Source organism: Xenopus tropicalis, chromosome 8 (genome assembly GCF_000004195.4).
Source record: "Xenopus tropicalis strain Nigerian chromosome 8, UCB_Xtro_10.0, whole genome shotgun sequence".
Taxonomy (NCBI): Eukaryota; Metazoa; Chordata; class Amphibia; order Anura; family Pipidae; genus Xenopus; species Xenopus tropicalis.
The window spans coordinates 105,248,598-105,274,350 of record NC_030684.2 but is presented as its reverse complement, the minus strand read 5'-3'; the positions used below and the strand labels follow the sequence as shown (position 1 = coordinate 105,274,350).

The window sequence follows — 25,753 nt, the reverse complement described above, 5'->3', positions numbered from 1 at the left end:
TGTGACAAAAAGTCATGTGATTTTAAGGTTTGGATTCGGTTCGTCCCTACTTGTATTCCCTTTTCTCATGATTTCTTTGAATTGATTTTATTATGAGCCTGAAACTCTAAACCAGTGATTTCCAAACTGTGGGGCTGCCCCCCCCCCCTTGGGAGGGCTTGGAGCAGTGGTAGGAGGGCCAGTTAGGGTGAGAATTGAGGAGAATGATAATTTGATCTCCTAGATATATCTGAAAGCCCACTTGAGTGGCAGTTAGAGTGAGATTTAAGGTGAAAATGTATTTGCCGTCCTAGATACACCACTATTTTCCCATATCTGTACATGTTCCTTTAGCTAAAGGGGGCCTGATCAAAAGTTGGACCTTTAAGGAGGAGGGACCTGGCCTTAGGTGGGACATTCAAGAGGGACTTGACTGAAAAGGTTTGACAACCTCTCCTCTACAGCATCTACTCCTCTCCATTTACAACTTCAATCCAAAATGATCCTAAATCTATTAGAGGTTCAAAGAAAGAATCCTTTGAGAGAATTTTAGATAACCTAGTTGTCACACTGCCCTTTTCATCACCCACTGATTGTAGAACTCTTAAATATGGTTATGTAAAAGTCAAGTAAAGCAAATGTGAGCTTTTATTATTAGTCTTGCCATTTAAGTCCCTGCACGCAGCAGCTCAGTGCCAATGGAATGATAAGAGTTTCTCTTCTTTAACCTATAGGGTGCCGTATGTTGTAGCTTTTATTTCTAGGTCTATCTTCTTTTTTTCTTCGTGTCTTAAAAAATATGCACAGTATTAAGTAAAGCACAGAAATGCAAAGGACTGACTTAGCCCTGTAAAGAATGGCACATAAGGTATATTGATTGCCATGATTTTTTCAAATGATAGTAGCCCATGATTATAGAACATGTGCCCACCAATGTTTTGGGAAGAGGTAATTGACAAAAGATTAATTATATTTGGCACCATAAATTATCATGGAAAAAGTCATGATCATATCATGGTCTGAGTAAATAGTCTGTATTTTAGCTTTTCAAAGAGAGACATATTAGTCGATTACAAAAATTTGTAATTTTTCCAATTTATAGAAGTGTGCGTATTTTCTACAATTTTTTTCGTTAATTTCCACTACTTTTTCTAGTACGAAAGTTTTGTTTTTCATTCAAGCATTGGTATCGTGACTTTCCTTTGGCCAGGTTGGAGCTGCAGAGTGCCATTGAGTCCTAGGGGAGGCTTCCAAAATCATGCACTGAAGGTTCAAAGTCAGAAAGTTTTTTGCACTGTTTACAGTCATTCAGATATACGAAAATTTTGGAACTTTCGGATCGTACCACGATATTTTTGTATGATTTTTTGCGCAATTAACACACGTTTGGAAATTTGGACTTTGATAAATCTGGCTCATAGTGTTGATTCCGATAGATGTATATAAAGGAATGCTAAGAACAGATGTTAAATATTTTAAGTTCAGTTATACAAATAATTTGTATGTACAGGTATGGGACCCATTATCCAGAATGCTCACGACCCAGGTTTTTCCGGATAAGGGGTATTTCCGTAATTTGGATCTCATACCTTAAGTCTACTAAAAAAATTATTTAAACAGTAATTAAATCCAAAAGGATTTTTTTGATTCATTTTAAAAAAATATTAGATTTATTTTTATGCTTTGTTTGAAATATTGTTGCATTTCTTTGAGATAAAACTCTGATAGATGGAATATTATCCTGAATTTCCCGCTGCAGGTCAGCATGTGAAAGTGATCCTAGCAATTAGCCCACAGCAGTATAGCTATTTTTCAACATGAGTGCAGTGAAACATACTTTATTATTTTTTTTAATCACAACCCCCTTCCCTTTACATGACAGTATAAATTAGGGTATTATCTGTGCATCTGAGACTCTGTGGTGACTCTGGATGCTATGCAAAGCTGCTTAGATTAATCACTAGGACTCTCTTTTTCAGAATATTTACTTAACTACTTGGATTGAAAGATTCTTTTTATTAAGATGTTTTCTAATGGTTTTATGGTACATACATATGTACGTATATTCTTTTTTCTGTTTTTAGGCCTGCCTTACCCACCATTCAATGTAACTATAAGCAAAGTGACCGGCAGTACTGCAACGGTGACATGGAGTCCAGGGTTTAATAGCTTCTCCCTGATCAAGTCATGCACAATCCAGGTATTTGATTCAGATTTCTGAATATAAATGTCCCAGTGGCAATCTAACTTCCAACAATTTTAGGCTGTCTTTTCAACTACATTCTATTTGTGTAGATGTCTGGCTGTATTTGTATTTAAGTCTGTATAAAAATTTTGTTTCCCATCATGTCGTCAGCAAAACTAACATATTTGTACATGCATTTATTAAAAATTTCAAATGGGTTCATCTTGATTGCATAACAAACATGCTTGAATGTTAAAAAAATAAATATCCCATTGAATTTTGTGTGATCTCAACAGGTTTTAAGTGGCAACATTTTATTTTATTTTTTTAAGATTTCCACTTGATAAATCTCAGAAAGTCACAGTGAAAAAACAGGATAGTTTTTTTCTTTTCCTCCATCACGTTCCTCGGGTTGATAGTGATTTCTGACAAAACCACACCAGAGCAACTTCAAATTTTGCATCCCATTGTGACTTTATAAGGCTTTAATGGAGTCCTTTTTTTAATGCTAACCTGGTGCTGATGGGTTGTGTAGGGCAATAAGGCATATCCATAGCAGATGAAATGGCCATAAGATAACTGTAAACACCTGCAGTGTCAGTAAGTAGTGGAAAGGGGAAATTTTTTGCTGTCCTTGATGTTAATGTTGACTATTTTAAAAAATTTGTGCTATTGGACTGGATTTCTGGACTGATTTGGGTTCCACAAAAAATATGTTTGTGACAAATAAGATTTTGAGGGCCCAACTCTTAGAAGTCTTATTTGGCCCTCCAAAGACTTATTTGGTCCAGTCTGTGGGTTCTGTACATGAGTAAATTGCCTCTATGCCATGAGGAAAAGCCTTGGTCAGCACAGCAGAATATTCTCATTTTCTAACAGCACCATTAAGGGAATACGATAAAAATCAGAAATGGAAACAAACATTTACATTTAACATTATACTAGTCTTTAAATTAGACAGTTTTTATTAGTCATTACTGTGGGAATTTTGTGCATAGTGTATTTTTCAAGACCTGCTCGAAAGAGGTGTATTTTGGTGGAAATATAAGGACTTTTCATTTTTCATTAAGATGTTTGATCACATACACTTGCCTCTTGGTCCAGACTATAAAATGTTCAATCTTGTTGGTGCTATAGGTTTGAAAAAATGTTTCATGTTCATATTGGACATATTTTTTTTTGTTAACGACTGTTATTACATTTTTCCGCAAGATTATGTAAATAGATAGATAGATAGATGATAGATACATAAAACAACCTTTGAGAAGGCTGTAGCATTAACATTTAGCTCCCAGTAGAGTCAGTAGCATATTGTTTCGAGATCCTCTTGTGGTGAGAAGGTTAATCAGTTGTTTCTGCAAGCAGCCTGCAGTTCAGTAGATCTGCTGAATTTTTTTTTTCCTCATTGGGACTGAGTCATTCTGCAATATTGAAGCTACAAATACGTCTGTAATTTCAGAACTGCAAAAGCAGAACGTCAGCTGCTGGATCTACAGGAGAGGCAGATGTAATGTTGCTTCAGAGCCCCTGGTGCTTTATAGAAATGCCAGCTCATGTATATTGTATAAGGTATATGCCAGTCATTAATTCCATTTGTTTGTAGGCGCCAGTCTCCAATCAGTCAGACATGGGAATACTCTTACCCAGCAAGATAAGCAGTATAAGATATATGTTGTGTAGAGGATGAAAATATGATCAGTATAATATCCTTTGAAAAACAAGAGCATATCACTTATGCTCAGCAAGTCTGCTCATGTGTATGAAAAATGTTTTTATTGCAAGAGGGACATGCTTTTAATAGCCAGGTCTGTTCATATGAAAACAAGAAAATTGCTCATACTGGATGGCTTTTGGACAATGAGCCCCCAAACAGATTAGGCACTGGGAACTTGTGAATTGTGTCTCCAAAAATGAATTTTTTAAAATTATTATTATGGTATACTTAAAGGATGAACATATTCCTGCATTTGTACAATAGACGGGGTTATACTTTAAAGGACATGTAAACCCCACACACAAAAATGTAATCAGCGAACAGCCTCTTTGAAATCTTTCAATACCTGCCACACTGGCTAGAACATCTCCTTAATCACTTAGATTTCCTTCTCCTCCTGTAACCCACTCTGAACCCCCTAGGGAATTTGCTTTGGCTTGTGGGCATGCTCAGTTGTTCTAAACTCAGATTACTAAACACACACGCCCCCCCAGTTTAGCAGCCAGTAAAGAGATGGCATTTCTGGTTCCAATAGAAAACTCAGCTCTAGCTGTCTGCTTCAGTTTTTTTCTCCTGAGCTCAGCTTTACCATTAAAGTGCTCAAACAAAGCAGAACTTTTATCAGAGACAGTTGTGCCTGTGTGAGCCTGTATTCTTGATGAAATGTATGCTGAATAGGGGTCTGTGTGTGTGTATGCTGTTTGCAGATTTAAATGTAACTGATTATGTATCAGAGGAAAAATGGTCACAGGTAGAAAGCTGCTGTTTGCTTTAAGAAAATGTGATGGTGCTGGCAAGTGGAGGGGATGTATGCAGTACAAATATATACATTGTAGGCAAATGGAGGCTTTACATGTCCTTTAAACAGAAAAGTGAGCAACATGGCATTTAGTATTGTACTTAGCTGACAGAAGTTCCATGTTGAAGCAGATTTATTACCCAGTTCAAAATTGCAGTCAAATTTATGATCACCAAACAGTTTTGGTGAGTACTTGAAGGTAAGTTCAGAGATATAGGGTGAGGCAGAGTTGTGCACTGCTTTAAATGTCAGTAGTTTGAATTTTTTTCTGAAAGGGAGCCAAATTTAGTTTAGGCAATGGCAGAGTGGAAGAGGTATTTGAACCTGGCAGCTCATACATGTTCAAATATATGCCCTGCTGTTTTTTGTTTGTTTTTAGATATGTTAAAAAGACACCATAATTCTGCATTTGCAACAAAGTATCATAGTAACGTAGATAAAAGTGATGTAGTGAGGTTTGTGTCTATATCTGCTTCCTTTCTGTCCTGCTGTTTTTGTTTTGGCTAGCTGTCTTTTTGAAAGAACGTGCTTTGTCAAAGTCATAGATCACTGCAGCCCAAAGAAACATTAAATTAATTAAAAAGGGTAGGAGGAAATAGAATGGTAATAGTAGAAGAGCAGTAATGTGCAGCAAACTACTGATCTGTACCAACATTTAATTTTTAATTGTAATATTTAGAAATGGAAAATTATGAACTGTACATGTAACCTTAGTAAATTGGTATCTTTTCTGTTTATCTAGTGGTCCGTAAAGTGAAGTCATTTATACGTCTGTGGTGAATACTTAATAAAATATAAGTATATGTGTTTGTAATAGTGCTTTCTATATGTTGACTAAAGGACTAAATCTTACCTAAAGAAATTGGGCAGATGTGTTTTAAATTATGTTTTGGGATTATGTACCAGCCCAAGGCAACCCCAGCCCTCTAGCAGGGAAGATATGTGCCCCCAAATATGCCCCCAGTAGCTCCCCATCTTCTTTCTGCTGATTCACTGCACATGCTCTGTGCTGCCGTCACTTACTGAGCTTAGGAAGGGACACAAAATTTACTTTATAGAATATAAATGTCAAAGTGTAAGGCTGATTTTTAAATAATACAGACTATTTTTAAACAGCATAAAAATGTAACAATTAGCCCTGTAGCATCAGTTTATATGACAGACCAGTCTTATTTTCTGCTTGATTATTTGCAACGACCCCTAAGCTCAGCTTTTCAACACCTGTTCAGAGCACACTGAGCATGTAAGTGTCACTGACACTAGGCCTGGACTGGCAATCTGTGGATTCTGGCAAATGCCAGAGGGGCTGCTGTAAGATGCTATAGAAAGTCATTATTTAGTGGGCTGGTGGGGAGCTATTTTGGCCTCTGTGTACTTAGTATGCCAGGGCTTATTTTGAATCCCAGTCCAGGCCTGGCTGACACTTGTAACAAAATCCAACATGGGGAGCTTCTGTAAAACTTTGGAAGGCCTGAATCAATACTGCTGTAGAGATGCTAGAACTTAAGCAGGTGCAATACAATCAGTATTTTTAAAAAAACACCATTTCTATCCATATTCATTTTTAGAGGGGTGGCATTCAAGTGAGTAATGCATTGTTTAATATCCCCAAATAATTTAGTTCCGAGGTTCTCAAACTGCGGGGTCAGCTTCACCAAAGGGTCCCAAAGTAGTGGGTGAAGGTCCAGGCTCAAAGGTAATTATGTAAAGATGTGGGGGTGAATTCTAAAGGTTCATATAATACTTTGGCAGAGTGAATGCCTTGTTATAACTATAGGGTGGGTCTCAAAGGGGGGGCTTGAAGACTAAAAACATTTAATTAAGTCAATTAGAGAGTTAAAGTGAATTGACCACTTTTTCAAGTTCTCTCTGACCTTAGATTTCATACTGCATGAATAAGCAGAGTCACTTACTGGTATCTATTATGGAAAAGTTCTTTGAAGGTATTATTAGAAGATAGTATCCGGGAGTGCATCTTCAGCAATTACAAAAAGCCAGTAATGGCTTCTGAAAATTAAATTGATCTCGTATTTATTTCCTGAGAGAGTAATTAGGAACTTGGACCTGGTAAATGGAGTTTGTTCTATAAATGTAGACTTTGCTAAGCACTTGATACAGTTCCAGTTCTGCACAGCAGATTATTGTAAAGAATAATGAAGGAAATGCCTAGGAATAATTACCTGTGGTTGCACAGAGAATTGACTTACGGAAAGATGAGTGAACAAAGTGATGTTGTTTTTTTTGTTTTTTTTTTAGAGATTTCTAAATTGGGCTAAACACTGTACAAGATAAAATGCAGGAATACTTTCTAAGTGTCATAGATGAAGACAGCTAAATTGTGTGTATTTGCTGTTTCAATGGGATATACACATATATTCATTTTGTTTTGTGTACCCTACAGTCACCCCCATTAGAACATTTCCTCTGGCAACCTGTGTAGGATTGGTATACAGGAGTTGTCTTTTTTCAACAGTAGCTTATACATACAATATGTGTGTTTGCTGTCATTGCATTGTGATGTGTTAAAGAATCGGTACCTAGTTGTGTAAGCAAATATTACATTAACTAATTGCATAAACTAGAACTGGCAGAACAAAGTAGTTTTTAAAGGAATATATTTAAAGGAACAGTTCAGTGTAAAAATTAACCTGGGTAAAATAGATAGACTGCACAAAATAAAAAAAAAATTCTAATATAGTTAGGCAAAAATATAATCTATAAAGGCTGGAGTGAGTGGATGTCTAACATAATAGCCAGAACACTACTTCCTGCTTTCGGCTTTCTAACTTCTTAGTTAGTCAGTGACTTTAGGGGGGCCACATGGGACATAACTGTTCAGTTAGTTTGTGAGCATGCAGGTCAGATTCAAAAGCAAACTAACTAAACCATTATGTTCCATACAGTCCCCTCAAGTCACTGATTGGTTAGTAACTCCTAGCAGCTTAGAGAGCTGAAAGCAGGAAGTAGTGTTCTGGCCATTATGTTAGACATCCATTCACTCCAGCCTTTATAGATTACATTTTTTGCTAACTAAATATATTGAAAACATTTTCTATTTTGTGCAGTGTATCTTTTTTACACAGTTTCATTTTTACACTGAACTGGGTCTGGGGTACTCTTTATTGAGTAGAACTTTACTGCTTGCCAGCTGAATTGTGAATTTAGGTATAGAATATTTGAGTTTTTATGTACTTCATCATGGTCACAGCAGGTATTTTGTGGCAGCAAAAATTCTGCTGCAGGGGAAATACATACGGCTGATTCTGGGTGATGTGTTTTACCTGTTTGTACATGCAATTTTTCCATGCACACCTGCCTGCCAAGAAAAACAAGTTTTGTAGTCAATTTACATTTTTCAGGCCAATGTGTGAAAAACAGGCATTCTACCCCCAGGTCTTTCTTCATGTTCTGATGCAATATTGAACTGATTAAGCTGGCATCATATGGATCTTTGCAAGCTACATATTTTCTCTGCATAACATGTGATGAGTCTCATGGAATTTCAGTACACACTGTGATAGGCAACTTACACTGTTGTGATTAGCCTGCCAGGGGCAGTACAGTCAAAGCAGGAAGTGTGAGGGTGAATCAGCACCTTCCATTTCCCGTCGGCAAAGAACTTAGGCTTTGGTTGCTTAGAGACTTGAGCCAGGGCCAACAATATAAGTGTAAGGTTTGCCCAAAATTAGACAAAAGGACCCTAATATCTTAACCTTTTCAATTTATAATCTTTAAAGTTAAAAGGCAGTTTTTGTTTATTGACTATGCATTATCAGGGAAAGTTGCAGTGTGATTGGACATGAGCTGCCATGTGATCTTAGGAGTCCGTGCTTAGCTGAAAATTACTTTCTGCTACATGAAAAGGATTTTTTATCCACCTCTACTAAAATGGGAGTTATTTGAACTTGTGTATACAAGTAAATTGTCTGTATCCTTTGCAATGGTTAATATGAATTAAAATCTTCTGCAGTGGGCACTGAGCTATAGCCTCTTGCCTTAGCAGCTTAATATTGCATGGTACTTAAACATTACATTTTACCTACAAGTACCTTGTACTGAAACCCTAGTTTGCATTTAAGTGCAATCAAAGGTAATTAACATTATCCTGTTAGCATTTTGCCCAAGTGTTTAGCCCAGGATAATGGTAGAACAAACTCTATACATTAACACTTATTTTCTATTAAACAATAAGTAAGGGGAAAGATAGATTATGAGCGCAAGATATTACATCTTATATTTGTGTATCAACTGTCACATTATCTGCATACTGTACCCTGATGCAGAATATGCAAGTGCTTTATAAATAGGTGTTAGTAATAATATTTATGTGCAGAATCATTGCATTAGCACCTTGGGGTCATTGGTATTGTCTCTCATTCTGATCTGTGAGTGCAGATATGAAGAGAAACCAATTTCCCCGCTCACAATATTCTCTAACCTTATAACTATAAGCTGTTTAAGAAAAATGAAAACCCTTTGTAATAAGGTATATCTTACCTGTAAAACCAACCAAAGACTGTCCATGCAGTTTCCAGGAAGGTAAATGATTGAGCAGGAGAAAATCTTTTCTTTTCTGGTTTAAGCCTGTTAGTTTTTCTGTTTTACATTTTTTTTTTTTTTTTTAAAAAGTGTCTCTTTTTTTGCTACTTTAGGTTCAGTCATTGCACGGTAACCGGGAAATGTACTCACGGCTCACCTCGGTCCCTCCTTTTGCTGTTGTGTTAGACGATCTTCAGCCATTGACAAATCACAGCGTCCGTGTGCAATGCACAAACGAAATGGGGGCTTCTCCCTTTAGTGAGTGGATAACATTTAATACGAAGGAGAAAGGTACAGAAAGTGTTGGAGGCTTAAACAGATTCAATGTGAAATAATTAAGACTAAAAATATAAATGTATGTTTTGGCATTCTTATACACTCTGCTACGTATAGGCATTCTGGTACCCTAGGCAACCCTGGGCCAGGGCACCTAGCAAGCACTCTTTCACCAACAGCCCCCATGCTGCTTACTCTCTAACACATCCCATTCAGAAGCTTGCTGTTCTATGTACCAGCCCTTTAGGACAAACGTGTTTGTTGCCCCAGGCACGAAATAGAACTGATTATTTTATTACAGGCTGAATCCTAGTTTGTGCGCTAAAGAAAGGTGCACACTGCAATTGTCTGTCCTAAAGCCCTGGTACAGAAAATAACTGACTTTTAAAGTAAATGGAACATACTGCAATAGAATAAAAAGTACTCATACTATAAAAAGTAATAATATGTAAGGCAACAGGTTCATTGCTGTCCTATCCTGCAGAACCCAAGTCTACTCAGCAAAACCCAAGCTGTGCCTGCCCCTAGCCCTGATTATGCATCACAAATTATGATGTCCTTATTCTGCTGTAGTACACTGTGTTCGTTATAAGTGTATATGTTGTATTATTGTACAGCAATCAGTTGGGTTACTGAATGTGGTTATCATTTTTGCTCATTATAAGTAACATTCAGTGAAATAACTATGTGTTTCATATTTAATGCATATGCTGCAAATCATGCAGCAAAGCACACTATTCATAAGTATATGGGATTTAACTTTAATTGCCTAGCATTATCAGCACAGGTATGGGACCTGTTCTCCAAAATTCTCAGGACCTAGGGTTTTCCAGATAAGGGTGTTTCCATAATTTCAGGTTTGGACTGGGGGGTGCCCCCTCCCCCAAGTGTGCGTACATAATTCTTACCTTCAGAGCCTCGGGAGAGAGACCAGCGGCCTGGGGGATTGCTGGCAGGGATCGAGTAAAAAAGTAAACCCATTAGGACTGTTTTGCCTCCAATAAGGATGAATTATATCTTGGTTGGGATTAAGTACAAGGTACAGTTTTATTATTACAGAAAAAAGGGAAATAATTTATAAAAATGTAATTATTTGATTAAAATAGACGTTATGGGAGATGGCCTTTCTGTAATTCTGAACTTTCTAACTGGTTTCTGGATAATAGATTCCATACCTGTTCTGAAGATCTGTATCTTTATATGGGCTGTGTACTGTGTAAACAGAGCCATTATCAGTGTATACCATCCTAATCTGTCTGTGTATTCTTGTCATTACAGGAAATTAATGTAGTTATATTTGATATGTAGCTGTAGCAACCAATCAGTACTCACCATTCACTAATTTTAGAGCTTTTTGAAAAGTGAAAGGCAACATTTGGTTATTTGTTGTTGTTGATATTAGAGCTGGGTGTCTGTGTTTGTTTAGAAATATAAAATCAACTTAGCACTATCTTCTCTCTGATTTCAAATGTTACTTTTTAAATCTGATGTGTCTTAGGAATCTTTGGAATTATTGATTAGGTCCTTCCTACTTATTTAGCCAACTTCTATCTGCCTTTACAACATTGTGTATTACAAGCATATTACGCAGCACTTCGAAGAGAATATTTAATCATTGACATCAGTTCCTGCCTCAAGGGAGCTCATGATCTAATTTCACTAGTACAGACACTAGAGTCAATAGAACAGAGACGTCATCTCATTTTATGTATATGATCCAGTCCTGGAATTTTAAACATTATATTAACTGTTTCTGAAATAAGATCCTTAAACGTCATGTTTCTCCCTGATCTCATGGAGTTGCCTAATGTCCCTGCCATGCACCAGTTAACCCACCAGTATGTTTCTGGATCAAATCAGCCTTTCTTAAACTCAGTCTAGATTTAATTTTCCCAGATTTTAATTAATATCAGTTTTAATTAGAGGTCTTTTCAGAGATTTTCACTTACTGTGTTTAGTGTGGTTTATTGGTCTCTAAGCATTTTACAATTTGTTATTAATAATAGGGATATATATTGTAAGATGTGCTCATTATAATTTGATAGTGATTTTCATGTTTGTTTTCTCAGTTGCTTTTTAGAATAAATGCCAAAGGCTATCATGTTCTAGGTGAAGAAAATTTGAGTAAGGAATATATAGTAAAGCTGTTTGTTAAAAAAAAATAGGACAAGACTTCTGAAACAAAAAATTATAGAAACATTTATTTTGGGGCTGATTTAAGGGCCAAATTTATATCTGAAGGCAAAGGCATTTTGCACCCTTAAGCCACACCTACAGCACTCTTCTCTATGTACCAAGCCAATGCAGCAAAGACATTTTTACAAATGCTAGGAGCACTTTGACAACCATGCCAATGTTGAATAGGTCACATCCATATTTTTAACCACAAGTGGCTCATTAGATATCATTGTGTGCATACTCATGTCATCTATACACCATAATCTAGGAGGCAGAAAAAATAGCACCACAGTTTAATACCCAGCCTCATACTGGCAGCATCCGGTATAGGAATGCTGCAGTTAATTGCCCAGCTTTATCTAAATGCAAAAGGATGCAGAAGCACCAAATACTTACTCAAGTATAATTTAAAAACACCAAACCTGTGAGTAAAAACACTACCCTGTGAGTAAGGAAGAGATTTAATCAAAGGGCAGGGGACCTTATTCATAACCTATAAAGTATCTAAATCAGAAAATGGAGATGGAGAGCAACATGAAAATTGATAAACCACTAAAGATTTTCAAGGGCAGGTAGTATCAACATGACAACCCATCAATCCCAATGAATAACTGCATTCTCCAGCTCCTGATTAAATTCATCTCATACTGATAGGGATGATAGCAAGGTAACTGTAATATGTTGAATTGACTTACCCCTGGGGGACATGGATTGATGTCTGTTTAGTGGCAGTCAGATAAGTGGCATGCAATAGGGGCTTGTAGAAGTGCGCTTAATGCCCTGCAGCCTTGCATCCATATGCATTTGGTCCAGGAGCTGCAGAAAAGCCCTCAGGACTGGGGCCACAAGGCTTTTACCCAGTATCCTTGCAGAAAAGTTCAGTATCGCCTGGTTAGAGGGCATGAAGTGACTGCTTTTTTACCCCTCTGTCTTGGCATATGTACTTTGGCATGTGCCTACTGTGCCTAATTATAAATACTGCCATGCTCATTTACTAACACAAGTTAATTTACCCATAGAAACCAATTTATAACTTTAGTGTGTAGTTCAATCAAAACAAACTGCTATTCTTTAACTTCTAAAGGGGATACTGTTATGATTTTTATGGTACACTTTTTATTTCTAAATTACACTGTTCATATAGCAAATAATTCACTGTACCATTTAAAATGATATTATTAGTTGTAATATTGGTGTAGGTAGGTGCCATCATAGTGCATTGTGCCTGGTTCTGAGCTTTCAGAAGGAGCCAGCGCTACACATTAGAACTGCCTTCAGATAACCTATAACCCAGTGATCCCCAACCAGTGGCTCGTGAGCTACATGTTGCTCCCCAGCCCCTTGGATGTTGCTCCCAGTGGCCACAAAATGGGTTCTTATTTTTGAATTCTTGGCTTGGAGGCAAGGTTTGCTTGCATAAAAACCATGGTTACTGACAAACAGAACCTCTTGCAGACTGCCAGCCCACTTATGGGCTACCAAATAGCCATTTACAGCCCTTATTTGGCACCCCTGGAAACTTTTACATTTGAATGTGGCTTATGGGTAAAAAAGTTGGTAATCTCTGCTATAACCTATTGTTTCTTCTACTCCCATTTAACTGGAGGAGTCATAAGCCGGACTTGGATTTCTTACTATTGAGTGCTATCTACTGGGAGCTGCTCTCTTGCCCATTATTCTGTTAATTGGTTGCTGGGAGGGGGGTGATATTACTCCAACTCAGCAGTAAGGTGTGACTGAAGTTTATCAGAGGACAGGTCACAAGTTGTGGCACCCTGGGAAATGAAGAATATGGCTAGCCCCATGTGAAAGTTCAGAATTAAATATAAAATAATTTGTTTGTGTTTTTGAAAAACAGATTTCAATGTAGGATTCTGCTGGAGAAGCTCTATTAAATTATGTGTTTTTCCAAAATATGTTTCCCATGACAGTATTCCTATAATATAATTTTCTATATATTCATTGTAACTGTGCACCCCGACATATGATTTCCGTATTTGAGTGCAGATACTTGAAGGATTGGGATATATATATCTATTCTTAAGGGTTATTTTAAGTCGTTTCGCTTGATGTGCTTAGTTCCCAGGGGAGGAGAGAAATTTTTATTATGGCTGGTTATAAAAACCAACATGAGGTACAAGGAAGCAAATAAAGCATGCAAAAAAGCTATCAGGCAAGCTAAAATAGAGATGGAAAGGGATATTGCAGCTAGGAGTAAAAAGAATCCAAAATTATTTTTTAATTATGTGAATAGTAAAAAAATGAAGCAAGAAGGGGTGGGAACTTTATTATCACGGGGGGGTACGTTGGTTGATGAAAACGGGGAAAAAGCTGAAATTTTGAACTCTTATTTTTCATCTGTCTATACATCTGAGGAGCCAGATAATGAAGGCTTCCCTTGTAATATGCCCAGTTCTAGTAATTTAGCTACTGACGCATGGGTCACTCGGGAGGAAATTCAAAAGAGACTTGAACATGTAAAGGTAAACAAAGGTCCAGGGCCGGATGGGATTCATCCCAGGGTATTAAATGAGCTGAGCGCTGTGATTGCCAAACCTCTTCACTTAATTTTTCAGGATTCATTGAGGTCTGGCATGGTGCCGAGAGACTGGCGGATTGCTAATGTGGTGCCGTTATTTAAAAAGGGATCCCGTTCTCAGCCTGAAAACTATAGGCCTGTTAGTCTGACATCAGTAGTAGGAAAACTTTTGGAAGGGGTAATACGGGATAGGGTACTTGAATACATTGCAGTTCACAATACCATTAGTTTGTGCCAGCATGGTTTTATGCGTAACAGATCTTGCCAGACTAATTTAGTTGCCTTTTATGAGGAGGTGAGTAGGAACCTTGATGCTGGAATGGCAGTTGATGTCATCTACTTGGACTTTGCTAAAGCGTTTGATACAGTACCTCACAGAAGGTTAATGATCAAATTAAGCAATATTGGCCTAGAACATAATATTTGTAATTGGATAGAGAACTGGCTGAAGGATAGAGTACAAAGAGTGGTTGTAAATGGAACATTTTCTAATTGGACCAGTGTGGTTAGTGGAGTACCGCAGGGGTCAGTCCTTGGTCCTTTGCTTTTTAACTTGTTTATTAATGACCTGGAGGTGGGCATAGACAGTACTGTTTCTATTTTTGCTGATGACACTAAATTGTGCAAAACTATAAGTTCCATGCAGGATGCTGCCGCTTTGCAGAGCGATTTGACAAAATTAGATAACTGGGCAGCAAACTGGAAAATGAGGTTCAATGTTGATAAGTGCAAAGTTATGCACTTTGGTAGAAATAATATAAACGCAAACTATCTACTGAATGGTAGTGTGTTGGGGGTATCCTTAATGGAGAAGGATCTAGGGGTTTTTGTTGATAACAAGTTGTCTAATGCCAGGCAGTGTCATTCTGTGGCTACTAAAGCAAATAAAGTGCTGTCTTGTATAAAAAAGGGCATTGACTCAAGGGATGAGAACATAATTTTGCCCCTTTATAGGTCCCTGGTAAGGCCTCACCTTGAGTATGCAGTGCAGTTTTGGGCTCCTGTCCTTAAGAAGGATATTAATGAGCTGGAGAGAGTGCAGAGACGTGCAACTAAACTGGTTAAGGGGATGGAAGATTTAAACTATGAGGTGAGACTGTCGAGGTTGGGGTTGTTTTCTCTGGAAAAGAGGCGCTTGCGAGGGGACATGATTACTCTGTACAAGTACATTAGAGGGGATTATAGGCAGTTGGGGGATGTTCTTTTTTCCCATAAAAACAATCAACGCACCAGAGGCCACCCCTTTAGATTAGAGGAAAGGAGTTTCCATTTGAAGCAGCGTAGGTGGTTTTTCACGGTGAGGGCAGTGAGGTTATGGAATGCCCTTCCTAGTGATGTGGTAATGGCAGATTCTGTTAATGCCTTTAAGAGGGGCCTGGATGAGTTCTTGATCAATCAGAATATCCAAGGCTATTGTGATACTAATATCTACAGTTAGTACTAGTGGTTGTATTTATAGTTTATGTATGTGAGTGTATAGATTGGTAGGTGTGGGTTAGGTGTGCTGGGTTTACTTGGATGGGTTGAACTTGATGGACACAGGTCTTTTTTCAACCCTATGTAACTATGTAACTATGTAACTATGAACTTCAGATGTCCCTGCAATTTTATACCAATTATGTGGATTTTTGTTTTTTAAATGAATGCTACTACTGAAAGAAATATTTTCCAGTGTGTCTAAAATAGACTAACCTGCCCTCTGTGGCAGTGCCACTTTCTGAAATTCTGGAGCATTTTCAAACCAGCCTGATCTTTTCACTCTACATTTGCTGGGCTCCGTGAGAGCACTCTCTGCTGTGTGTCCACCCTGAGCAAGTCCTGTCATCTAAAAATAAGTACAGTTTAATAAGGCTTCCCAGCAATTTTATTTTCCCACTGTATGCATTGTAACTTTTACATGTATTTACAAATTCTGTTATCAGCAATTACCCTGAGAGAGAGATATTTAAAGGGGTCTTACACCCAAAAAAACATTTTTTTTGCATGATGAAAGAAAATGTAATTCTAAGCAACTAACCAGTATACATTTGTTAAAGTATTTGTTAACCCCTTTTCAGTTTTTTGGGTTCTTTAATGGAGGTATTCACACTTTCCCAAAAAAGTAGAAATATATCATTTTAATAATAGACAAAGGCAGCACTTACCCTTACTCCTTCTCCCTCTGGAGAAGGGGGTTTTCAACCCTGTCCTCCATCATAAATGTGGAGATTGGCAGGAGGTAAGACAGTCCAGGAAAGACAGTGCTGGCTTTCCTCCCTTTTGCAAGTGTGCAGCCCTACAGTCGTGGCCAAAAGTTTTGAGAATTACATAAATATTGGAAATTGGAAAAGTTGCTGCTTAAGTTTTTATAATAGCAATTTGCATATACTCCAGAATGTTATGAAGAGTGATCAGATGAATTGCATAGTCCTTCTTTGCCATGAAAATTAACTTAATCCCAAAAAAACCTTTCCACTGCATTTCATTGCTGTCATTAAAGGACCTGCTGAGATCATTTCAGTAATCGTCTTGTTAACTCAGGTGAGAATGTTGACGAGCACAAGGCTGGAGATCATTATGTCAGGCTGATTTGGTTAGAATGGCAGACTTGAGATGTTAAAAGGAGGGTGATGCTTGAAATCATTGTTCTTCCATTGTTAACCATGGTGACCTGCAAAGAAACGCATGCAGCCATCATTGCGTTGCATAAAAATGGCTTCACAGGCAAGGATATTGTGGCTACTAAGATTGCACCTAAATCAACAATTTATAGGATCATCAAGAACTTCAAGGAAAGAAGTTCAATTCTTGTTAAGAAGGCTTCAGGGTGTCCAAGAAAGTCCAGCAAGTGCCAGGATCGTCTCCTAAAGAGGATTCAGCTGCGGGATTGGAGGGCCACCAGTGCAGAGCTTGCTCAGGAATGGCAGCAGGCAGGTGTGAGCGCATCGGCACGCACAGTGAGGCGAAGACTTTTGGAAGATGGCCTGGTGTCAAGAAGGGCAGCAAAGAAGCCACTTCTCTCCAAAAAAAACATCAGGGACAGATTGATCTTCTGCAGAAAGTATGGTGAATGGACTGCTGAGGACTGGGGCAAAGTCATATTGTCAGATGAAGCCGCTTTCCGATTGGGGCATCTGGAAAAAGGCTTGTCCGGAGAAGAAAAGGTGAGCGCTACCATCAGTCCTGTGTCATGCCAACAGTAAAGCATCCTGAGACCATTCATGTGTGGGGTTGCTTCTCATCCAAGGGAGTGGGCTCACTCACAATTTTGCCCAAAAACACAGCCATGAATAAAGAATGGTACCAAAACACCCTCCAACAGCAACTTCTTCCAACAATCCAACAACAGTTTGGTGAAGAACAATGCATTTTCCAGCATGATGGACCACAGTGCCATAAGGCAAAAGTGATAACTAAGTGGCTCGGTGACCAAAACTTTGAAATTTTGGGTCCATGGCCTGGAAACTCCCCAGATCTTAATCTCATTGAGAACTTGTGGTCAATCCTCAAGAGGTGGGTGGACAAACAAAAACCCACTAATTCTGACAAACTCCAAGAAGTGATTATGAAAGAATGGGTTGCTATCAGTCAGGATTTGGCCCAGAAGTTGATTGAGAGCATGCCCAGTCGAATTGCAGAGGTCCTGAAAAAAAAGGGGCCAACACTGCAAATACTGACTCTTTGCATAAATGTCATGTAATTGTCGATAAAAGCCTTTGAAACGTATGAAGTGCTTGTAATTATATTTCAGTACATCACAGAAACAACTGAAACAAAGATCTAAAAGCAGTTTAGCAGCAAACTTAGTGAAAGCTAATACTTGTGTCATTCTCAAAACTTTTGCCCACGACTGTATGTCAAAGCCCAGTAGCCAATAAGATCAATGCTCCTAAATGAAAAAATGCGGTCCGGCCATTCACAGTAGCAAAAAAACACCAGTGCTGTTTGTACCTGTTGCAATCACTGCATAAGTGCTTCACTTGGAGGCTGGATAAGCACTGCCTTTGATTACTATTAAAACAAAAGCTATTGATTTCTACTTTATAAGAAAATTTGGGAAAATTCTTCTTAGGGAAAGTTGAACACCCCCGTTAAAATAATGTAACAGGAGACAGTTCTCCAAGATTTTTAATCTACTTGAACCAGTTGGCTTGCAACATTGTTTCAGGAGGGTAGAGAATGTAAATAGTCAGGGGCAGAATCAATCGCAGTGCTCCCCACCCTCCCCCTGCCCTAACCCCCTCCTGCCCCACTCGCAATTTAAACACATTAGGGACGGGAAGGGTGGAAGATTTCTCTTGCTTGCGTAGTCCCTAGTGTAGACCTGGCCTGTAAAACCCTGCCACCATAGGCATGGCCCTTTGTGGCCTTCCAACAATTCCAGGCCTGTAAACAGACAGGTAGCTTTCCTGACAGTACCAACCTGACAATAGCAATGGCTGTCTGACAACACCAACCTTTGTCGTAGGCAGAACATTTTTCATTCGTTTAAAGGAAAAAGCTGCGGATCTTCCCTAGAGTACTACGATTATGTCATTATGGCAAACAAAGGCCCAAGTAACTATTATTTTCAAAGTTGGCTAAGAGCAAGTCATACACCTCAAAGTGGAAGGGTCATTTAGAGATCCCCCGGACATAAGGGCAAGAATGACAAGGAAAGCAAGAGGGAGCTCTTTAGTGCTCACCTTACAAGCTTGCGTCTACTGCACTCTGCATCAGAGGACTGGTGGAGGCTGCCTACGTGATGTCTCTCTCATGGAATCACAGAGAACTGCGGCAATTTGCCGAGAGCAGAAGCAATGTGCAAAGTGCAAAAAATGACTGATTGCAGTAAATGACCCCTGGTGAGTGGAGGGATTGTGCGTAGTACTTCATTCAATTAGGAAACATTCCTACCTATGAATCTGAATTGAAATATTGCTTTCAGTAAGCTTTCTCTGTTTGGCACACAATAAATGATTCAAAATCTCTGTCTTTTTATTGGCTCATAAGCCCGTTGTTTGTATCCTTAACACAATGTACTATTGTGAGGATTCTGTAGCTGTTCAGTCTATGCTCCAGTTACCACAACTCTCTTTTGTAATAGTTTGGGTTATGTCATAAACAAGTGTTTGCTGCAGGCCACATTAGATGAACTTTTATTATGATGTAGACATTGTTAATGTGAGTTGGTCTTCTTCTTTATTAATAGTATTTTTTTAATATCTAAATTTTTATCACCTAACCTGAAATTAAAAAAAGATGCCTGTTGCCTGTGGTCAGCAACATCTAGATCTAGATTACACATTAACTAAAGGGAACCTGTCACCCTAAGAAATATATCAAAATCCTTTTCTATCTTGTTAGTTGAGCAAAATAAACCATACTTGCACTATATAAATTATTTGAATTTTTTTCCCTTTAGGCTTGGAATTCACAATCATGGCAAGAATATAGATTGTAAGCTCTACGGGGCAGGGACCTCGTTCATCTTGTTTCTGACTCTTGTTGCAACTGTACCTTGTATTTATTTGTATTTATTGTTGTACTTTGTATTTATCCATTATCTTTAACCCCCTGTTTGTATTAATGTATTCTACTGTACAGCGCTGCGTACATAAGTAGCGCTTTATAAATAAAGATATACATACATACATACATACAAGAAGACAGGCACCATTCTGTGGGCTCTGTTATTAGGGCAAGCTATGTATCACCCCCATTTTTTTTTTATGTGCTAGAATGAGGGACCTGATGCCCTGGGTACAAAATTATAGGTGGTGAGGAGGAAGGGGGAATGTTAGGAGAGCAGTGACATCTAGGAAGCGCTGAATGGAAAGTGAAAGTAACTGCTTGCATGATTGTCAGCTCAGTTTTCTAAACACATTTATAATAGGTATGGATGTTATAATAAATGAAATAATTTGGGTTTCATGTTTAATTTGCAGAGGGCTTTCATTAAACTTCTTTTCATATGTGGGTGACAGGTCTCCATTAATGGGCTAAATTCTTTTTTGTCCATGCGCTGTTTCATTGATCTTCCAGCCTGTCAGCCAAATACTATTATTATTGCCTGGCTGCTAGAATAAAGGGGACCCTTACCCCCCAAACAATTGTTTAAATTCCAAAGTGGAGAAGTGCAGAAGGAAAAGATGAATAATCAACAGAACAATTGAAAATCACCATTAAAGGGGATCTGTCACCCACCCAGACATAAAAACCTATATAATAAAAGTTCTTTTCACATTAAATAGGAATCCCAAATTCCTTTTAATAATAACAACACATCCATACCTATAATAATGGCATTTAAAAATCCCAGCTGTCAATTATAAATTGCCTGCCCTGCCTCTATCCCTTAGGCATTGAGGTGTTTCCATTCTGCATTTCCTAGATGTCACTGCCCTCCTCTTTTTTTCCCCTCCCTCCTCACCATCTAATAATGTATCCAGTGCATGGGCATCAGATCCCCCATTTTGGCACATACACAAGATTTTGGGGTGATACAAAGTTTGCCTTAATAACAGTGCCCACAAAATGACACCTTCCTGCTTGCTGGGATTGCGAATTCCAGGGCTGAAGAAAACAATATTTAAATAATTTATATAGTATGAGTAAAGTTTATTTTGCTTAACATACACAATAGAAATCAATTTGAAATCATTTCATATGGTGACCTTTAACTACGTCTACATACATCCTGTACTGGCTCTATAGATATTGTGTTTTCATGTGTCATATGCAGGAATCTATACCTGCATATCTCTGCAAGTAGTACATTTGCGAAAACATTGAATTTGAAAACAAAACCTCAGTAGGTACAAGCTGTACATGAACAGCTGCATATATAGCTACAGTAACTTGGCCTTACAGGTTTGAGAACACTATGTAAATAGATATAAAATGTTAAACAGAACAGAAGACTTAAATGTGAAGGAAGCCAAATGGCTTATGGATATGTTTTGAAGGGGAGTACTGGCTTCAACCCTGGTTTTTGGATGTTTGCCATCTGTCAAGTACTAAAAAGACATATAAAAATGTTTTATACTACTCTGAACCAGGACAGCGTTACGGAGTTACAGGATGTACAGATGTAGGGGACAGTCTGGGTGGCCCTAAATTGTTTGAAGGGGCAGAAAAACTGGTTTTCTTTACATTTAAATATAATGCCTGTTACACCCCCCCCCCCCCCCCCCCCCCCAGCTTGCCCAATAATAAAAATTGCGTATTTGCTTCTGGAACACTTACAGTTTATCTAAATAAATTGCTGCGTAGCAAAGGGGCTGGCCATATAAGCTGAGTTTGGGCTTTAAGGTAACAAGTTTATACAGCACACAACAGATAACAGGGGTCCAATCTCTTTCATACAACGTTCCCTCTAATTTCTATTTAGCTGTGTGTGCAAAAAATGTATTTTCGTGCACACTGTATGCACAGAGAAGTGGTTGGCCTAAGTTTTCTCTGCACCACAATTAGTTTGTGTGTGCAAGCCTCAAAATTCAGTGTGCCATCATGAGCGTAGTGCTTAAAGCAGTGATCCCCAACCAGTTGCTTCTGAGCAATGTGTTGCTTACTTGAATGTTTCTCCCAGTGGCCTCAAAGGTGCCCATTTTTAAATTTCTGGAATGGAAGCAATTTTTGGTTACTTGCTAAACAGAGCCTTGTTTAGGCTACCAGTCCACATAGTGGCTCACGGGTCAAAAAAGATACCTGCCTTAAAGGGAATATTGCTTTCATATGCTTCTATAGGAAAAATCAAATCCTTTTAAATAGAAATTAGCATATTTGTTGCAAAGAAAGAGTTAAGTAAAAAAAAATATATATCTTATTTCAATTATATGCATGAAATGAGGTCTGAATTAATGGCCATCCTAACCACTGACCCCTTTCTTCCTTATGCAACAAGCAGAAAGAGTTGAAATCATTTCAGTATATGTTAGGGCCACCCGTTTTTTGGTTCAATTGTTGGCACCTTAAACAATAGCAGGGAAATACCATAAACTAGCCCTAACAAAATAGCAGATAAGGACTTCCCACATAATCATTATGTTGACACCATAATTATGTTCCCAGCAGCAGGGGATGTAAATTCTCCTTTGTAGTGTTTATGCTAATGCTTTATCATCATTGGCAATTATGTTTTACCCCCAGTTTGCACTTTATATAGAATATATGTTATCTGCCACTTTTACCAGTAAGGTATTTAAAATGTCCTGTTTTTGGCAATCGCGTTTTATAATTATCTGTATAAAAAGGGAAATTTAAATGCCATGTTCTGTTCTGCATTCAGTTTTTTCCTGTTTTGGCTCCTGATCTAGATATTTAGAGAATATCCTCCCCAATATTGCCATATCTGCATTAACTTACATTTCTGTCATTTACAGAATGTTGGTTCAGTGGTCTAACTGATATAATTTGGTTTCTTGTGATTTGGGTGTTGATGATCAATGTCATTCTGAACGGGGATGTGAAAACGGTGACCCTCCAATTGTCACTGAATAACAGTATAAATTCTGTCAAAAGAAAAAACACCAAAGCAAAATTTTAAATGCTTAAAAAAAATAAAATACCATTGTATGATAGAAGTTCATTTAAGGTGAGCATCACCCTGCCTTAAAATACACTTGTAAGAGCGCATTCATAATATTTTTATTATTTTAGATAATTTAGGTATGAAGAAATAAATCCGCCCATCCAAAACAATGGAAACTAACTCTTCTCCCTGTTCCACCTATAGTGCCACAGCTTATTCCTCAGAATGTCCACATGACCAAGACAGATTCCTGCTTGCTCTTAGACTGGGAAGATGTAGATCCGGACAAAGAAGGATACAACATTCTTGGTTTCAAAGTGCAGTGGGAACAAGAAAATACCACACAAGTAAGTGAAAACTATCTGCCCCCTATACCTCTAGTTAGGGGGAGTGTTGGATATAAGAAAGATTTTAGGAAGAAGGAATAGAGGCTGTACAGGTGTGGCAAGCATATTTGTTGCTAAGATAATATTGGTGAGGTGTATTAATATTTATTTATATATTAATGTATAAATATTAATGAGGTCCTTTGTCTTTAAAACCTATATTCTTTATCATTCCTAATGGATTATTTTCTCTCTATCCCGGCAGTGAGGTTGGCGAATGCCCTTCCTAGTGATGTTGTGATGGCAGATTCTGTTAATGCCTATAAGAGGGGCTTGGATGAGTTTTTGAACAAGCATAGTATCCAAAGCTATTGTAATACTAATATCTACAGTTAGTATTTATGTTGGTATATATGGTTTATGTATGTGAGTGTATAGATAGCTCCATATAGGTTTGTGTGCTGGTTTCACTTGAAGGGTTGAACTTGACTGACTCTGGTCTTATTTCAACCCTATGTAACTATATCACTTTTTACTTTCAGGGTGAATTGTTTGTACAGGAGAACCAAGCCAATCTTACCAAGTGGAACCCAGAGAAGGATCTAACAATAAGGATTTGCATAGCCAATGCTGCTGGTTGTGGACCTTGGAGTGAGTTTCTCCTGGCAGGATCAAAGGAGGAAGCTGGTAAGTTAAATGCATACTAGTGTTTAAGGAATTCACTGCAGTTGATCAGTGAGAAAGTAGTGTTTCCATTTCTTTTTTTGTTTTTTGCTTCAGTCGTACAGCTGATAATTGGATTAAAAAATACCAACCATCTCTTAATTAGGGACATTTTCTCAAGATATAGTAATTCATAATTATTATTTTTTTTTTTACATTATGTTCACTATATTTTGGAAATGTAATTTTTTTTTAAACACATTCCTCCACTTCCAGGTTGACGGGGGGTGGGAGCCACCCTCTTACCTACCCTGCACAAGCGGCCAGGGAGCGGGAGATATGGGCAAGTAGAGAAAGGGCAGGGTAGGGGCTGCTGTGCATGCAAAGATTTTTTTGTAATAGGGGGCACGGCATGCTCTTTTTATGCCACTGAACAAGTGCTCTTGGACTGACATAACCTCACTCCTAAAATGCTTAAAACAATTTGCCCTGTGTGGGAATAGATATACTGTTTATTAACATACTAAATATGAGGAAGATTTAAGCTATGAGGTTAGACTGTCGAGGTTGGGGTTGTTTTCTCTGGAAAAGAGGCGCTTGCGAGGGGACATGATTACTCTGTACAAGTACATTAGAGGGGATTATAGGCAGTTGGGGGATGTTCTTTTTTCCCATAAAAACAATCAGCGCACCAGAGGCCCCCCCTTTAGATTAGAGGAACGGAGTTTCCATTTGAAGCAGCGTAGGTGGTTTTTCACGGTGAGGGCAGTGAGGTTGGGGAATGCCCTTCCTAGTGATGTGGTAATGGCAGACTCTGTTAATGCCTTTAAGAGGGGCCTGGATGAGTTTTTGAACAAGCACAGTATCCAAGGCTATTGTGTTACTAATATCTACAGTTAGTATTACTGGTTGTATATATATAGTTTATGTATGTGAGTGTATAGATTGGTTAGTATAGGTTGTGTGCTGGGTTTACTCGGATGGGTTGAACTTGATGGACAATGGTCTTTTTTCAACCCTATGTAACTATATAACTATATATCAGTACATTGAAAAGAATTGTCGTGTGGTCAAGTTGTTTAGTTTATTTAGATATTTATCGCAGCAATGTAGACCTGTCTGGTGTTACACAAGCTGCGAGAAAGGCACGGCTTCTTGCTCATAGTTCTATTTATATATTTTCTATGACATGTACTGTAATTGGTTTACAGCACCTACAGATTAATTGCCTATTTTTAGAAGGCCTTTATTTACACTTGCATTTTTTCATTATTTAATAGGATTGAAACTGTTGTTTGCAGTTATTTAGCCGATAACAGAGGGGTTAACTGTGCTGTGATTTGATAAGCGACAGTCTCCTGAAAAAACACACCAAGGCAAAGCCACTGAGCTAGCTACTAATGGTTTAATTATTTTTCAGCTTAAGACAAATGAGTTGTGATTGTCATTTGCTGATTATTTCTTGCCCGTTAATTCCATCCGGCAAAGCTGGCATTTTTTTAAATTAGGAAATTGTATAAGCTGTGCCTGACGAGCTTTCCAGAAATAACTCCTTGGCTGTCTGCAAGGCTTGTTTCTTCCACGATACCCAAATTGGCGGATGACTGGTATTGGCATTAGCTTATTGTAATGACCTCACACATGCACCTGCAGATTCTATTCTTAGGGAAATGTATGCAGAGTAGGAGATTGATATGCATCTCATAGTCAGCCTAGAGCACCCCTCATCTCTATATGTCTCTTAAACAATCTCCTTACATGCCCTTCTTGATCATACATACATATATATATATCCTGTAAATAATATCCTTATCCTTATAAACTGTGCTTAGTGATGTCATCAGTTATAATTGGTGCTTAGTGATGTAATTCCTGTTACCGGACTCACTGAAACTTGTATATTATAATTAACAGTGACGGGGCCCTGTGCAACCACTCCCTCCTCCCCGGACCTCCCTTCCAGCCCTCTCGCGCAGAACCTCCTGGTCCCAAGTGCGCCACTATTTTAAAGGAAGGAGATGGGCCAGGAAGGGGGCACTATGGTACAACAGGCCCGCGGTCCGG

The 25,753-nt window shown here is 38.2% G+C and overlaps 1 protein-coding gene across 3 annotated transcripts in view; it reads left to right on the top strand.

Annotated features, from left to right (window-relative positions):
* Window positions 1-25,753, top strand: part of tyro3 (TYRO3 protein tyrosine kinase) — a 106,490-nt gene that overhangs the window by 30,842 nt on the left and 49,895 nt on the right. For 2 of the 3 annotated variants that reach the window (XM_012968690.3, XM_031890596.1), the window contains 5 exons: window positions 2,064-2,179; window positions 6,299-6,373; window positions 9,330-9,507; window positions 22,905-23,047; window positions 23,569-23,713. In XM_012968690.3, coding sequence (XP_012824144.1) covers window positions 2,064-2,179; window positions 6,299-6,373; window positions 9,330-9,507; window positions 22,905-23,047; window positions 23,569-23,713 — 657 coding nt within the window. 3 annotated transcript variants of the gene reach the window in all.